The sequence below is a fragment of the Prunus dulcis genome, chromosome 6, assembly GCF_902201215.1.
Source record: "Prunus dulcis chromosome 6, ALMONDv2, whole genome shotgun sequence".
In the NCBI taxonomy this organism is placed as follows: Eukaryota; Viridiplantae; Streptophyta; class Magnoliopsida; order Rosales; family Rosaceae; genus Prunus; species Prunus dulcis.
The window spans coordinates 20332678-20350838 of NC_047655.1; the positions used below are offsets into that span (position 1 = coordinate 20332678).

General features: G+C 36.2%; 1 protein-coding gene across 1 annotated transcript; it reads left to right on the forward strand.

The window, feature by feature from the left end:
* Nucleotides 1-10610: 10610 nt before the first annotated feature.
* LOC117629988 (serine hydroxymethyltransferase, mitochondrial) lies at nt 10611-17182 on the forward strand. The gene is made up of 16 exons (XM_034362678.1): nt 10611-11123; nt 11227-11277; nt 11391-11477; nt 11786-11907; nt 12026-12102; nt 13076-13200; nt 13528-13620; nt 14067-14159; nt 14330-14527; nt 14621-14725; nt 15329-15394; nt 15906-15983; nt 16212-16323; nt 16416-16526; nt 16686-16844; nt 17007-17182. The coding sequence occupies exons 1-15, from the start codon at nt 11034-11036 to the stop codon at nt 16829-16831; spliced, it is 1554 nt and encodes a 517-aa protein (XP_034218569.1). The 5' UTR covers nt 10611-11033; the 3' UTR covers nt 16832-16844; nt 17007-17182.
* Nucleotides 17183-18161: the final 979 nt, after the last annotated feature.

Consider the following 18161-nt stretch of genomic DNA (forward strand, 5'->3'; position numbering starts at 1 on the left):
CTTCATACAAATTCATCTCCTTCTAATATTTTTCCATTTTACACACCAAATTTTCTACTACAAAATTCCATTTGTGTAAAAATACCTTCCATCAAAGCCAGAGGGTCGTGGACAAACGTACGAAGAGGTCAAAATCTTGGCGACGAGGTAAAAAAAAATATTAATTGCTTTTTTATTCAATTCAATGTCATTTATATATATATATATATTTCTTGCATTTTCAATTTTATTTTTTTAATAGATTATTCACGGGAAAACAAAAAGACGGAAAACCCTTACATATGGCTCCTCAAGTGAACAATGCCCGCAGTCGGTTTCAGTGGTGCGTTCCGTGTTGGAAATAATGGCACTATTATGTCATCCGGAGGATAATACTCCCCCATGTCGTGATCCGGTGAAACCGCCTCCGCCAATGATTGAGTCGTCCTTATACTCTATTGTGTCGGACTATGAGGACCAGGAGTATTTCAATTGTATGATGAGTGAGTAGATATTTCAATTGTATGGTGAGTGAGATGTGAATTTTATAATAAACATGGACACATGGCAACCAAAAATCTTATCCTAAAATTTAATTTGAAAATTTTATTCGAAAATGTAATCTGAATTTTTAGGTGAGAATTTTATAATAAATATTGACACGTGGCAACCGAAAATCTTATCCAAAAAGCTTATCAAAATTAATAGTTTGAGTAAAAAAAAAAATAAATAAATAAAGTAAGGTGAATAGTGTTTGCCCTTGCCCTTATCCTTTGGGTAGGAACAAAAAAAGGCAAGGCTGCCATTATTCACGTGAATAGTATCAAACATTGTCTTGCCTTTGCCTTGCCCTTGCCTTTTAGGGTGGAGGTGCTCTAAAAGCACTTCTAGCAGTTTGCCCTTTGCCATGGCAAGGGGGGGCTAGGGCAGCCACTATTCACGTGAATAGTGGCTGCCCTTACAAAAAGCAATGTGTGTTTCCACCAGTTGTCATGGCAAATGGCAAATACTATTCTTTTTTTTTTCACATATTTTTTTACCTAAACAATTAATTTGGATAATATTTTCGGGTTAGATTTTTGGGTTCGTACGTGTCAATATTTATTATAAAATTCATATCTCATAATCGGAAAAAAAATTCGAATAAGATTTCGGAAAAATAAAACTTGAAAGTGAAAAAAAATTGAGTAGAAAGTGAATAATAGTTAAAGGAGAAGATAATGTATGGGGATTTGGTGTTAAAAGTGAAGAGTATTGGTTGGTATTTATAGAAATATATATATATATATATATATATATATATTAATTTTTGGGTATTTTTTTAAAAAATTTCGAATTCTTTTCATTATTTTATTGCACAAAAATTCGCTGCCTTTAGATTGGAGGAAGACAACGCCACGTGGCTGCTAGCTGCTGGCGGAACTGTAGCACGTTGACGTCATCCCCAAAACTCAGGCTCCAAGTCAGGCTCGCCTCCCCCTCAAGCCAGTCTAGTCTGCTGGGGTCCACCTTCTGCCTGGCCTAGCCTTTATTGCTGGAAACACTTTTTTGGCCCTAATCCCCAACCCCACCGTCCCCTCCCCACCTCGAGCCCAGCCTCCATTGCTGGAAGTGCTCTAAGGTAAGGATTGTTACTATTCATATGAATAGTGACAGCCATTGCAAAAGGCTTGTTGTGTTTCCATTCATTGTCATGGCAAAGGACAAATACTATTCACTTGTATTTATTATTATTATTATTATACTTAAACAATTATTTTGGATAAAATTTTCGAATAAGATTTTCGGTTGCTACGTGTCAATATTTATTATAAAATTCATATCTCATATTTCAGATAAATTTTTCGGATACAATTTTAGGATAAAATTTTCTGATAAGATTTTTGGTTGCCACTTGTCCATATTTATTATAAAATTCACATCTTAAATTTCAGATAAGGTTCTCGGTTGCCACATGTTGATATTTATTATAAAATACAAATTTTAGATTTTAGATAAGATTTTCACCTTCTAAAATTGTGTCATGTGTCAACTATATCTTCTAAATCCCTCTATAAAACCAGAGCCTCAACTCAGTCCTCTCACACCATATCCTCTCTATCCTTTCATTTCTTAGATTTTAGATTTCATAGTCCACTCTCAATGTCTTACATGAGGAGGTGCTTGGAGAGGCAAGAGCGAGAAATGAAAGAAAGAAGCCGCAGACAAGTTGAAGAAGAAAGAGAGGAGGAAGAAAATGATGAACAAGTTGCCATGGCAGTGGGTATGCTCGATCTATCAAGTCAAGGCAGCCACCATGGTTCACAAGTCGACCGTGGACTGAATGTGGACAGACGTAGGCATTTTTGGGGCAAAAATCTTTTTAGAAGATTACTTTATCCCAAATTCGTTGTACTATATTGTTGATTTTTGAGGGCAATATAGAATGCAGCCCTATTTGTTCAATAAAATCATGCATGATGTTTGTAATTACGACGCATACTTCGTTCAGAAGTGTGATGCTACTGGGATTTTAAGGCTTCCTTTGGAGCAAAAGCTTACAGCTTCTCTACGGATGCTAGCGTTTGGCACATCTGCAAACCAGGTGGATAAGATTACTGGGATGAGGAAATCCACTATCCTAGAGAGATTGGTCAGATTCTGTGATGTAATCGAAACTTTCTACACGAGGAATTATCTCCGCAAACCTACGCTTAGGGACCTCCAAAGGCTTCTACAAAAAGATGAGGCTCGAGGTTTCCCATGCATGATTGGAAGTATCGACTGTATGCACTAGCAATGAAAGAATTGCCCAACTGCCTGGCAAGGAGATTATGAGAATAAGAAAGGCCAAAAAGTATCATTCTGGAAGCCGTTGCATCATTCAATACATGGGTTTGGCATGCCTTTTTTGGAGTAGCGGGATCTCAAAACGACCTCAACATGCTGGGTCAATCCCCTATGTTCAACGATATGTTGAGAGGTCAAGCCCCTCAGATCACCTATAAAATCAACAATACCGTCTACTCGAGTGAATACTACCTAGTGCTGGGCTCGGTCTAGGTTGGTTTGGTTTTGGGCCCAACCTAAACACAGAACCATAGGTCTCAGTGTGACTATTATTGAAATCGAAAACCATAGCCGGTGTAAACCAGTCACTCCGATTAATCGAACTTGTTGGTTTGGTTTGGTTCAGTTTGGATTTTTGGGCTTTATTAGAAATTTGCCCAAATTTCACAAAAAATACATTTCTGAGCCCAATTCAAAGCATGTAAGACTATACATGAATTTCAAAGCATATTTTAACATCAAACTTTAATTTAACAAATTACAATCCATGACACATTAATTTAACAAATTACAATCCATCATCACACAAAATGACAAACATCAAACATCAATTTAACAAATTCAAACCATCATGAAAGGGAGATATTACGATATTACAAGTTACAACAATAAACCATTAAAGCAACATCAAAAATTAGAATTACAAAGCATCAACTGAGTAAAAAAGCTTATTGCAAACTTGCAGCAGCTGCTGCCATGTTGTTTCTTCAATCAATCTGTGGGAATGAGAATGTCACTAGGAGGTTGTCCATTTGAATGAAATGTTTCAACTTCTGCAAGAACATTAAAACATAAGAAAAGTTAATGTTTAGAAAGTTAAAACACACAAATTAAAATGAAAAACAATACCAAACAAAAACCATTACCTTTTTCCAGTTTCTTCAAAGTTAGGTACAACTCCAATTCATCTTTAGTGGGCTCTTTGTTGAAGTCAAAACCCTCACTTCTCAACCAGTCATTTGTGCAAATAAGGGCTTCAACAGTTTTGGGAGTCAAACAAGCCCGAAAAGAATCCACAACCCTTTTCCCAGCACTAAAGGTAGATTCTAAAGGTACACTTGAAACATGAACAACAAATATATCTTTTGCAACCTTAGACATGATTGGAAACCTTGGAGAGTGTTCTTTCCACCAACCCAACAAATTGAACCCCACATTTTTTGGATTATCAGCAGGCTCCAATAAGTATTTATCCATTTCATTCCCAATTTGTACTACATCTTATCTTTTTTTGATCTCATAAACTGCTCAAGTATTGGATCACTCTCAACACTTCGATCTGGCCCATTTTCCATGATTTCTTTCACATAAGAGTGGGTAAGAGATGTGTTTTCTTTCTTGTACTCTTCATACAAGCGCATTAAAAGCTTATTCACCTCAACTATCTTCTCATCAACCTTGGATTCGTCTACTTCCAAAAAGGGAAGGCTAACTGCACATAGTCAATTTTATACCTCGGATCAAGAATTACAGCCAATATTATAAGCTGGTTCACACCCCCAATTTGTCCCTAATACTTGTCGTACTTCTTTTTCATTGAAGTTGCCACCCTTTTCATAAAAGGGTCTCGGCTTTGCATCATTCCATTCAACTCATTAACAATTTTAGTCATCTCATGGAAGGGTGCATTAATAGTGACTATCTTAGAAGCACTAAACTTTAATGTTGCCTCATAAAATCTTTTCAAGAAAGTAACAAAGGCCCTTGCATAATGCCAATCCCCTGCTGTTGGAGTTCTCACCCTTGTCCTCGAGCTTGCTTCCCCTCCAAACCTTTTTTTCTTTTGTTTTGGCATTTCATCCTTGTCAACTTCATTAAAGTAAGCTTCAAAGTTAGAGTCCTCCAATGCCACCCTATCAAAACCTTTTTGCAACTTCAAGGCAGCATTTAACATCAAATAGGTGGAATTCCACCTTGTTTTGCATTTCAAAGATAGTAAACCTTTGCTATCAATCTTGGCAAAAAACAAACATTGCCTAAACTTTTCTAACCAGGATGGTGAGGATCTTGTCTACCTACAAGTTTTGCGAATACTCTTAATTGAGTCATGCAATTCAAACACCCCATCAAAGACAATCAAGTTGGTTATGTGAGCACAACACCTCATATGTAACATTTTCCCATCCCACAAAAGTGCGTACTAATTACTTAATTGGCTCTTAATATACTTAACAGCACCATCATTAGCACTTGCATTATCAACTATGATACTAAACACCTTTTCTATTCCCCAATTCACCAAATACTTCTCTATTAGTCTCCCAATAGCTTCATCCTTGTGGTTTGAAATTTGACAAAAGTTTAGGATTCTTTTATGCAAATTGCAACCATCATCACTGAAATAGGTAGTGAAAGCCATATAATTCACATTTTAAATAGAAGTCGAAGTGTCGATAGTAAGAGACACTCTTTGTGAATTTACACTCAAGATATTCTTTAGTTTGACATTTTCCTATTCAAAGATTGACCACACATCTCTAGCAATGGTCCTACGAGACGGTAGATTGAATCTAGGTTGTGCCTTTCTCATAAAGTACTTAAACCCTAACCCTTCAACAAATTTAAAAGGCAACTCATCAATTATTATCATCTTTGCACAAGCAATTCTAGTTCTCTCCTTCCTAAATGCATGTGCAACTAGGCCTCATTTATTCTCACATGAAAGAACTTTTTGTTTATTATCCTCTTTCAATGGAGAACTCCCATTGCATTGGACCTTCAAATGTTGCATTAAAGTAGATGTGTTATTTCTAATAGGATCACATGCATAAGATGAATGACAATAGTTGCAAGAAGTCCTAGGCCCTACATCACTGCTCGTTTGAACTAGTTCCTTAGTAAAATGCTTCCAAACCTTAGATGGTTTCCTAACAGGTTGTCTCTTAGGAGGAAGTGGAGGGAGTGGGACATTAGGTGATTCCTTTTCTACTGTTTGTGGATCAGCAAGAGGAGTCTCAATTAGGGTAAAGGGTGTGTTAATGGTATGAGTCTACAAACTACTTTTCACGCTGGACGAAGCTTTTAGGACTACAACAAAAACTGACCTATCATACAACTAAACACTCAACATAGCAGCAATAACAAGGTTTCAATTCAACAAGCAGCAGCAGTAGCAAGGATTCAACTAAAGTTACTAAACACAGTAGTAATAGCCACACTAACCTTTAAGCAAGCACATCAAAGAAATCCAATTCCTTCCCCAAATATGCAGCACACTACTAGTTAACATTCTTATATATAATTGAACCCAAAAACTAGAAAAACCAAAACCAAAAAATTGCAAAAATCAGAAAACAGATCGGAGTTAGAAAAAATTTAGATAACATTCTTATATATAACAAAAAAACTATAAAAAAAACCAAAACCAAGAAATTTGTTGCAAAAATCAGAAAACAAATTGGAGTTATAAAAAATTACCTCATTGCAAAAATGAGAGATGAGAGTTGAGAGGTGGTTTTGATTCGATGAGAGACTGTGAGAGATAAGGGATGAAAGATGATTTCGATATCGAATTTGATGAGGGATGAGAGATGAGAGTTGAGAGTTGAGAGATTAGAGATGACAGGTGATGGCGATGGAAAATGCGATGAAGTGGAAAAGGCGACGGCGAGGCAAAGGCGAAGCAATTTTAGGGAAGGAAAGGGATGAGTCGCAGTCGTTGGAGGAAAAAGGCAGAGAATTCTAGGCTAACTGAGTCGAGCTCAAGAGATTAGAGTGACTGGGGGAAGGAATTCTATGTGATGTGGTCTATAGGTTCCGAACCAACAACAAATAGAAGCGTGACACGTGTACAAGTGCTACAGTTATGATTCAGTTTGATTAAATCGGTAGTTTTGAATATCACACACCGAGACCAAACCATATACCTTTGGTTTGGTTCGGTTTCACACTGTTGATCAAACAAAAATTTAAATTTAAAAAAAAAAACCAAACCAACTTGTATCGTCAGTTCGGTTCGACTGATTTTACATGGTTTCCGGTTTGGATGCCTAGCCCTAGTACTACCTAGCAGACGGAATCTACCCGAGGCGGACGATATTCGTCAAAACAATTCTGCATTCTCAATCGGAGAAGGAAAAATTATTTGTTGTCTATCAAGAGGGTTATATGACAGATGTTGAGGTGTTTTGGTATCCTCCAAGCTCAGTGTACAATCATTAGGGGGGCTGCTCATATGTTTGATGAAGAGGTACTTGGGAGCATTATGATGACATGCATCATCCTCCATAATATGATTATGGAGGATGAGTATGATTATGATGCCCTATAGGTGTTCGAACCTGATCCCATAAACATGGCATTGACAAGAATTTATGAACAGCTCGTGGGGGCAAATGGATAACCACTGGAGCATAAACCGTTGGTTAGGGACAGTCGTTATAACAACCGTATGATTGATTGTTATACAGAGATGCAATCTTCTTATATTCATGCTTATGGGTAGTAAGAGGCAATGACAGTCAATGAAGTCAAGTGAAGATGCTTAGTTTTTAATTATGCTTTGTGTTGATGTATGCGTTGTTTGAATTATTCTTTGTTTGTGTTTTGTTTTAAATTATGCTTTTGTTGTGTTTTGTTTTGAATTATGCTTTGGTTGTGTTTTGTAATGAATTATGCTTTCTTTGTGTTTTGATGTATGCAATGTGTTAAATAAAAGAAAAGCAATATAAATAAAAGACAGAAATACAACTCATTAAATAAAAGACAAGCAATACAACCTAATGGTCTTCATCATTTAACCAATCGGTGTTGCTAGGTTCATCGTCATGGAAAAGCCTTCTTCTCATAATATCCATTTGTTCTAGCTTTCAAAATGACTTTGTTTTATGGGACATATGGCTCGTATCCATGGCTATGGTTTCTTGATCCTTCTTTTCCATGTCTTGTTTGCGTGCATACTCCCTTTCTCTTGCAAATTCTTCATATATTGCATTCTCATCCGCATCTCTTTTCATGTCTCTTTTAATTCTCATTGTGCTGTTCAGAGCAATTTGCTCCAAAATTTTTGCAGTATCATTGGTGGAATTACTCTCTCTCGGCCTACGCCGCCTTTCTCCCAATAGCCCTTGACTCCTTTTGGATTGGTGAGTCTTGATTCATCGGGGAATCCAAAAGCAAATATGATGCCGTTGAACCATGGAGAGGCGTTTTATTCAACACAACTGTCGGACCTGTGGGAATAATTTTGAATCTCGATCAATTTTTCACCACCTCCCAACATTGGTGATTGTTGAAAGATTTTTTTTCCTTGGCCAATGACATTGAACCACATTTGTGCTTGCATAATCTATATTTTTTTTAAAATGGAAATGCAAGAAAAATTGGAAAAAAAAAGGACATTAAATTTAATAAAACGGCAATTAAAAATAATTTACCTCGTTTACCAAGATTTTCGCTGCTTCAAATGTTGTCCCTTGGTTTTGTCAACGCATCTCTCCATTTCTCCAACTTTTTATTTAAAATTTTCTACCTACTAGCCAAGGCAATTTCTGTATGAGCAGAACTTGATCTTTCACAAAATTCGACATGAATTTTTCTCCACATATGAGAGAACCTCATCTCATTGTCCGTGATCGGGTAATGACTAACTTGGACCCAACACTCAAACAACAAAATATCTTCCATGGTTGTCCACGCCCCCTCCGGCTTCAATGGAAGATGCCATTTGTATTTCAACACAAATGAAATTTGGAAAGTGAAGAAAATTTGGTGTGGAAAGTGAATAATATTGGAAGAAGAAAAAAAATGTATGAAGATTTGGTGTGGAAAGTGAATAATATTGGTAGGTATTTATATAAAAAAAAAATTCAGAAATTTTTTTTTTTACATTCAAACTTTTTAACCAAAAAAATAAAAATTCTACCATTGGATTGGAGGACAAATAACGATTGGACAAGCCACATGGCTTTTAGCCGTTGGGGGAAATAAGGGATGACGTCAGTGCACAGAAGTTTCAAATTTTTTTCAACGTTGGTGAGTGCACCCCACTTGCGCCAAGCTAGCCTCAGATGCCCCCAGGCTTTGGCTTTAGGCTTGCCCAGTTTGCTGGGATCCACCTCTTGCTCAGGCTACTAAAGCCCGCTGAAAGCGCAACATGGGACTTGGGCCCCCTCATGCCCGGGTCAAATTGCAGCGGTGGAAGTGCTCTAACCCTCCATTTGGATGAGGGAAAATAACTCAGAATTTAGCTAAAAGTCAGGAATTTAAGGGAGAAATTGACAATTCCCTTGTTTGGCAAGTTAAGTGCGGAATTTATTAAAGGCTTATTATCACAAAACGTCCCTAAGGTTTACGAAACTATCAGATTGCATCCTTAATGTTTTTTTTTTTGTCATTCGTTGTCCTCAAAGTTAGCATGCATGATCACAAATGGTCTCTGCCGTTAGGTTCCGTCAAAAACTCCGTTAGTTTGCTGACGTGGCATATATGTATATCACAAAACATCATTGAGGTTCACACACCTATCACAAATGGTCCTTACGAAATTTTTTTAATTTAAAATTCATAAATTTTTTGTTTTCTTTTTAAAGTTTTATGAATTATAATTATTTTAAAATATATATTAAATTTTAAATACATGCGACACTATATTATTGTAGATGTGGGCTCCATATATATGCCACATCAACAAACTAATGAAGTTTTTAAAAAATAATTTAAAATTCATAAAATTTAAAAATGAAAAAAACTAAAGGTTTAGGGTTCATAAATGGTCCTCAAGATTAAAATCCTTCTATAAATTGTTTTTTCATTTATAAATAATTTTAAAAAGAAAACCAAAATTTTATGAATTTTTAATTTTAAAAAAAAATCGTAAGGACCATTTGTGATAAGTGTGTAAACCTCAGGGATGTTTTGTGATATATATGTATGCCACCACGTCAGCAAACTAACAGAGTTTTTGACAGAACCTAACGTCATAGACCATTTGTGATTGCACATACTAACCTTGAGGACCATAAGTGACCAAAAAAATAAAATAATAAAGGATGCAATCTGATAGTTTCGTAAACCTCAGGGATGTTTTGTGATAATAAGCCTTTATTAAATGACGCGCGAAAAAATCGTGAAAATTGGAGCATCAAATTCTAGAGTTTAATTTTCATCAAACTATGCGTCATTTCACAATTTTCATAGTGTCATTTACAAAATTCAACATATATAAATCTAAATATTGAAACCTTCAATTGCCAAAAATTGAAATAATGGAAATCGAAATTCCGTCATTGTAGAATTGGAGGCTACTCCTATCTCAATTACAATTAATACATAAAAAGAAACAAATAACTTTCTAATTTCCAAAACATAACATGCACTTTAGACTCATTGCACAACACAAATATGACCGGAGAACCAAAACCGCATATTAACAAGACAAACTTCTCACACAAACTGCCACTCGATCACCCCAAAACCACTCAAATAAGCCCTGTTTGACACCAAACACCCACAAATCTCAAAAATATCATAGCACTAAACAAACCCATAAGCCCCATTTTACATCAAGCACCCACAAACCTCAAAAACATCATAGACCTAAAAAAAACCCATAACAACCACATGCATCTTACATCTCACAAATTGAACATAAAGTCAAATTTAACTCACTTTGAATAAGGGGGCGCTTGAGCTGAAACCTCGAATTTGTTGATATGATTAATGTTCGTTGAAACTTGAAATGTATGGTCCAAATTACTCTACCATATAAGAAAATAACTTTGGCAAAATAATATCTACTCTCGTAAGTTTACCTCAACCTATATAACCACCTCGGCGAAAATGACATTTGAGTTGGTGAAGTGCTCTCTCTCCTGGAGGAACAATTCAAAAGCTTCGGTGGCCAAATTTGTCTCACAAAATACACAAAACCCGATCAGGCCATATCTGCAAGAGTCCCCTTGTGGCTGAGAAATGAGAACTTTGGATAGGCCTTTCATGGATGGCTTTGATCTCATATCTCTCTCTCATACACCAATTCATTTTCCCACATAATTGAGTTACCAGTTTACAAAAGCACCAATCTTTGTAGTTGATAATGAAATCTAAACTCTGAAGCTATAGACAAAACAGGTGTCGAACTGAGCAACCAACCATGACTAAGCCCACCTAGGAGAGCAAGGACAAAAGCCACGATAATTCAAAAACCACAAAGGGAAAAATCACTACCACCAAAACCTCACCCACGCAACTGAACCCAGAAGCCAAAGAGCGAGAGAAAACTCAGCATGGCAATGGCATTGGCGCTTCGCAGGCTTTCCTCTTCTGGGGACAAGCCCATTCGCCCTCTCTTCAATGCTACCTCTCATTATTACATGGTTCTTTCTACTTTTTCTCTTGTTTTGTGTTGTTGGGTTCTTTGCTGTCATTGAATGCCTGATAATTTTACCACTTTCCCACTTACTTGTTTTCATTTTACAGTCATCTTTGCCCAATGAAGCTGTCTACGACAAGGAGAAGCCCGGTGTCACAGTAAGTTCCCATTATAACCAGTTTTTAATCTGACTTGGGTTTTTTGCTTTGTGTTTTTGTGTGTTGATGTGGTTTGTTTCTAAATAGTAAAGCATGAACTTTATATCTTACAGTGGCCTAAGCAACTGAATGCTCCACTGGAGGCTGTGGATCCCGAAATTGCAGACATCATTGAACACGAGAAAACCAGGCAATGGAAGGTATGCTGTTACTCTGTAATCAAAATCAAGACTTTGGTATGAACAATGATTGTTAGAATGGACAGTGATGTGGTTTGATGCCTATTTTTCAGTGAACAATTATACTTGTGAATAGTGCTTTCTTTTAGTAGTCTATGTTGACAATTTTATCTAGGCCACAATTGAGAAAATTTTATCTCTTTCCATTTTCTATGATTTTGTGGTGGGAATTTAAATGATGGAAACAAGTTTCTCTTCAGCATGATATCAAGTTTTGGTATGTTGTTTAACTTCATCTCTGATTAGAATTCTTTGTTGTATTTCTGAAGGGGCTAGAGCTGATACCCTCAGAGAACTTCACATCGCTGTCTGTGATGCAAGCAGTTGGGTCAGTGATGACCAACAAATACAGTGAAGGATACCCCGGTGCTAGATACTATGGAGGAAATGAGTATGTGAAATCTTCTCAACTATTCCCTTTGATTGAAAGCAGGGTGTTTACATAGTCAACTCTTTATGTTTTATTTTGGGCTAGAAACTAATTAAGAAATAACTCTTCAAATTCTCAGGTTCATTGACATGGCAGAATCTTTATGCCAAAAGCGTGCTTTGGAAGCATTTCGGTTAGATCCAGCAAAATGGGGAGGTAAATTCATATGGCATAACTCATGAACAGCCTCCAGCTATTTGTTACAATGTCCAAAAGTAAGCATACGGGCAGTATGCATCTCAACATTCACCAGGACCATATTTTCACATTCACAGGCCACTTTTCGAACATCTACTATATGATTCAGGATGACATCTATATGAACAGCCTCCAGCTATTTGTTACTATATGAGTCCAAAATTAGGCCTGGGATGTCTTGGAAGATCAATGGAGTTGGTTTCAGAAGATAAAACTTACACAAAAAACTTCCTACCATCATCTCCAAATTGCATCTTAGTCCTCAACACTACTTCTAGCTTTACCTTCCTATCACATATCCTCTATGACTATTTTTAGCAACTGTGTGAATGAACTTACCATTCTTATCACCTTCCTGGAGCCACTGAATGTATCAGTTGCAAGAAGTTAGTAAAATCTGGAGAATACTATAATGTTGGTAGTAATTGGAGATGAGTGTTTGCTTGGGGTTGAAGATTGGATGGCTTATGTTTTGCTAATATACAGTTGCCTGTGCTAAGTGTGTCAAAATAGAAATTTGTTTCTGTCCAATTTTACAGAAACAAGATTAGAAATATTCTACAGACTAGGATTAGGTAGAGGATTAAAGGTTGAAGTGACAATTGAAGAAGAGGAAGAGGAAGAGGATTGTGTAGCCATAAGAAACTGAGAAGATGACGGAGAGATAGGAGGTGTGAGAAGAAAAGAGGCAGAGAGCAAAATCCATGAAGAATTACCATGAAAAATATATATAGAGTAGGGTTAGCCTCTGTATTTATAATCAGTATTGTCTTGCTGTACTAGAGTCTGATGTATTAAATAAGTTGAGCACAAACCAAGTCCCCTAACTCAAGTCAATCAAATCCCTGAATAGTAGGTTCAGCAATATCTAATATATGTTAACCGCATAGAAGCTTTCTTTTTTACATGATGTCATCTTCCTATATTGCAGTCAACGTGCAGCCTTTATCAGGGTCTCCAGCTAATTTCCAGGTTTACACTGCATTGTTAAAACCTCATGATAGAATCATGGCACTTGATCTTCCTCATGGTGGACATCTTTCTCATGGCTATCAGGTAATTACAACTTCCGGTGAGCAGTTTCTGCTGTGATGAAATGTCTAATCAGTCTATGATCAGTGTTCATCTGTTTTGATTCTAAACATAAGGGTGTACTTGAAAATATTTCCTCTGTTCTGTTGTAACATCTGCAGATTCTTTTTTCTCTAGAAACTTGAAATAGCTGCACTAGAATAGTATCACTGTTCTTGTAACATCTATTGACTTTGAAGAAAGTTGAACCTCATGCCGTTTATAATTTTTCAATTTTTGTTACTTCAATACTTGACAGTAACTACATTCCTCTTAAATTTCTTGTTTTTTTGTTTTTTTGTTAATGTGCAGACTGACACTAAAAAGATATCTGCTGTGTCGATCTTTTTCGAAACAATGCCGTACAGATTGAATGAGAGCACTGGCTATATTGACTACGACCAGGTAGCTTAGAAGTTTTCTTGTTATGGTGATTCTTGGGGTACAACTCATTTTTTCAATGTTACTTTGTTGCCAAGTTCCTACTTCAGAAATGCCTTAAACTACCTTATTTTTTAGCCTTGGCATGACAGAGGAATTTATGAAGATCAATAAAGACCAAATAATAACACAGTGCAAATTCAAACCTATTAGTTAAACCTGTAGGCTGTAGGATTAGTAAACTGTCAGCTTTTGATACATTATCAAAAGACCAAAAAAGACATTATCAAAAACTTATTGCTGAAATACTGTAATGGATTATTTAAACCACAACATTCTGTTGAAAGGTTACCAAGATGAAATCTATCTTATTCTTATTATTCTTGCTCGTCATATAGAAACTTTATGTTTAAATTTATCTACCTGTGCCAGTAGAAGCTTCATCTGACAAGAGTAACCATGATTTGCAGTTGGAGAAAAGTGCCACGCTATTTCGGCCAAAATTAATAGTTGCTGGTGCTAGTGCCTATGCACGTCTGTATGACTATGCACATATTCGCAAGGTAAGCTTGTTTGGATTTGAATAAGAATAATAGAAAGAAAAAACTCAAAAGAAACCCTTACACCTCTTTTCTTGAGAAAACTAGAACTAGGAAGAACTATAATTTCATTCGGAATTTGATTTCATGTGATGGTGGAAAAGTCCAAGATTTACCTTTTAAGGACTTGACAGGTATGCAACAATCAGAAAGCAATATTGTTGGCAGATATGGCACACATCAGTGGGTTGGTTGCAGCTGGTGTCATCCCATCACCTTTCGAGTATGCAGATGTGGTGACCACCACAACGCACAAGTCGCTTCGTGGCCCTCGTGGAGCCATGATTTTCTTCAGGAAGGGGGTAAAAGAGATTAACAAACAGGGGAAAGAGGTGAGTTTTCAAAGATCACAGTTCGAACTTATTTATTTTTACCTTTTAAGCTGCAGTTTAGTAAACTCACCCAATGTTTATACTTTCCTGAAGGTGCTGTATGACTACGAAGACAAAATCAATCAAGCTGTCTTTCCTGGGCTTCAAGGTGGCCCGCACAACCACACAATTACTGGTTTGGCAGTTGCATTGAAACAGGTGTACATGCTGATTATGATAACCAGGAATTTAATTTTTATTTTCTTTGTAGAAGTTAATTCCATTGTTAATGCGGTATATTTAATTATTTATGGCAATAAATGATCTGTAGTAGTTATTGTTGATGTTGAGAATAGGGGTTTCTTATGCATCTTGAGTTGAGTCTCAGCTCCCCGCCCGTGCAAATATCTTATGGAACTCAGGTGGCCAAGACAGTATTTATCTATACAGATCAGAAACTGAAATACCTTATATTGTCTTATGGAACTGACACATACTCTGTCAAACTGCAAATTTTGTTTGAAGTACTTGCTTTACTTTTCTGTGACCACTGAATTAGAAAAAAAAATGTGGAAGTTCCTATTTGCAAATGGTCCGATGTAAGATATGCATGGTTTACTGGCTACATCCAAAGCAATTTTAAGGAAGTATTAACTCTCTTGGCCTTTAGCATCCATGGCCAATTCAGACCTTACCCTTTTACCCTCACACTCTCATTCCCCCAGTTCTTTCATAAAATTACCAATGATACTTGAGAATTTTACTTTTCAAGTTCTGTTGAAATCTTATTGGTCATATTTTCTGATTCTTGTTTAAATGTAGGCTACTACACCAGAGTACAAAGCTTATCAAGAGCAAGTTCTCAGCAATTGCTCAAGATTTGCACAGGTATCATATTCTGAGATGCAAGAATCTTTGTTTTTGAGACAAGATCTTAAATTTATATATATATATATACAGTTATTCTCTTATCCGGATGTCCGCACATTATTATCGTGCGGATGCTATTGTAAACAGACAGGAAAGCAGGGAGGGGTAGTACAAAATACATGGCGTCTAGATGTCCGCATAGGAGAATTTATGTATATCAGTTATTCTCTTATCCGGATATCCGCACATTATTATTGTGCGGATGCTATTGTAAACAGGCAGGAAAATAGGGAGGGGTAGTACAAAATACATGGCGTCCGCACGATAATAACGTCTGGATGTCAACATATGAGAATTTCTGTGCATATATATTTCAAAAGGAAAAGAGAGATAGAGATAACAGCTTCAGACATTTCCTTTTGTTCACCTATGCTAGAATTTTCCTTGATATAATGTTCTCTTGTTAAGACATAGGTCTATAATTTACTTCCAGCATTCTAATAGCTAAAAATTGGAAAAAAATATGCAGTCTTTGGTTGAGAAGGGCTACGAACTTGTCTCTGGCGGAACTGAGAACCATTTAGTTTTGGTGAATTTGAAGAACAAGGTAACAGAATTTTTCTTTTTTTTAATACTGTATAGAGAAGCTTCTGGGTTTCAAAAATTTGTTTGTGCAATCATCTAAGTCTACCACTTAGTTGTGCTTTATAGTCAGAGAAATTTTGAAACTACCAATCTGAGCTGTTGACTCCATGTAATAGTGTACCATACAGTTTTTCTATCATGAAAAGATGCAGTGACAGCACTGTCTGTTTGTTAAAACCTCATTTTCCAGGGTATTGACGGCTCCAGGGTCGAAAAGGTGTTAGAAGCTGTTCACATTGCAGCCAACAAGAACACTGTTCCTGGAGATGTGTCTGCCATGGTTCCTGGCGGCATCAGGATGGGTAAAGGCTTCTCATAATTTTGGTTCTTCTTACACTCTTTTTCTTTCATAAAATTTCAGTAACCTTACTCGGTGATTTTTCTGAAACTTCAGGAACCCCAGCTCTAACCTCTAGGGGATTTGTTGAGGAGGATTTCGCTAAAGTTGCAGATTTTTTTGATGCTGCTGTGAAGTTGGCAGTGAAGATCAAGGGGGAAGCCCAAGGTTCCTAAACTATTTGATATCATAAATTTCATGCTCACCAAGCTTTTGTTTGTCCAGTTGTCATTCATATACAAGTGGTATCTAATAGTTGGCTGTTGATAATCCTGGTGTTTGCATGGGCTAATATGGAACTGCGTTTCCTTCGTTTCTGTATACCAGGAACAAAGTTGAAGGACTTTGTGGCCGCACTGCCCGCCCCTCACTTCCAATCTGAAATTGCAAAGCTCCGACATGATGTCGAGGAGTATGCTAAGCAATTTCCCACAATTGGGTTTGAGAAGGAAACCTTGAAGTACAAGAACTGAAGAACAATGTTAGGTATGAGATTACCTGAATACTATTCAAGTGATATATATTTGCAGATTACGCTTTGTGCTTTAATTCAAGCAACTAACTTGAAACATTGAACCACAACTTTGCACTTTAATTGAAGCAAGTCCACAGGCATGTCATGTGTTTTAATTTATCTTTGTGGAACAGGCACGGTAAGCAGTCATCAACGGACTTTTCTTGGTTGAGAAAGCAGAAGGATCGTACGTCAAGATGAAGAGTTATACTGTATTTAAATTCAGCAAACCTTGATTCGGATCCTGGTGAATGTATATAGATGTATTAGTTGAAACTTTGTAATGCAATAAACCTGCCTTGATTTAATACCCAAACACAAAACAAAAAAAAGCTATCACCATGAGGCGATCTCACAACCCAAAAGATGATAATCAACTAAAATAAACAAGTTTTACAGATAATGAACTGTTCATATTATCAAAAGCACCTTGGCCAACTGTTCTAACTCACGTCTATGTTTTTCTATTTATGAATCTTAAGTATATATTGCAAGTCAAAAGATCTTAAGTTATATTTCCAATGAGACTGCCTAAACTATGAAATGTAAAAACATATATCATATACATTTGAACAATAACAATTTCAAAGAATAAATCTGAAATGTTGGTTTAGTAAGCATCTACAATGGACTTCCTAAATTACCTCTTTAAATAAAATTTAGGGAGAAAGTAAGAAAATCCACCTCCAAGTTCCAACCATGCTCCCTATTCAGCTCCTAAAATAGAGAGATCTCTAGGAGCTCTTAAATTTGAGAGAAAATGAACTCCTAATGACTTCCTATAATTTAATGCTACCCTATTTATTGAATATTTTAAAACCTTTAATCAATATTGTCTATATATATATATAATTTATTTATTTATTTTTATAGAGATGGACCATTTATATTGAATTAAAATATAATTATAGCATTTATGACTCCCTAAACTAGAGAGTATGATTGAAGTTGAAATTTTATAGAGAGCTCATAAAATAACTTTATGTGTTTTTAGCTAAATTTTAACTAAAAAATAGAAAGCATGATTGTAGTTAAAATAAGTATAGAACATAATGAACTCTGAGAGGTTCCTCTTATTTCAATCATAAAAGATTCATCAAATTTCTTTCCTTGATTTCATGAGCTCTTACCACTAAACTATGGACCGTTGACACAATTCCCATTCTAATTAAAGTGTGCCCAATTAAAAAATTTTCAGTCAGAATCCGAATTTACAAAGCAACTTCCATTAGTGGTGTGCCATTTTTCCACATAAAAAAAAAACAAAATGAAGCATATCTTAAACCTCA

Excerpts from the sequence above, each read along its gene's own strand:
- LOC117629988 (XM_034362678.1), top strand. The coding sequence starts at position 11,034 with ATGGCAATGGCATTGGCGCTTCGCAGGCTTTCCTCTTCTGGGGACAAG. Across the intron at positions 11,478-11,785 it reads AGAAAACCAGGCAATGGAAG|GGGCTAGAGCTGATACCCTC; the intron begins GTATGCTGTTAC and ends GTATTTCTGAAG. Across the intron at positions 14,726-15,328 it reads TGGCAGTTGCATTGAAACAG|GCTACTACACCAGAGTACAA; the intron begins GTGTACATGCTG and ends GTTTAAATGTAG.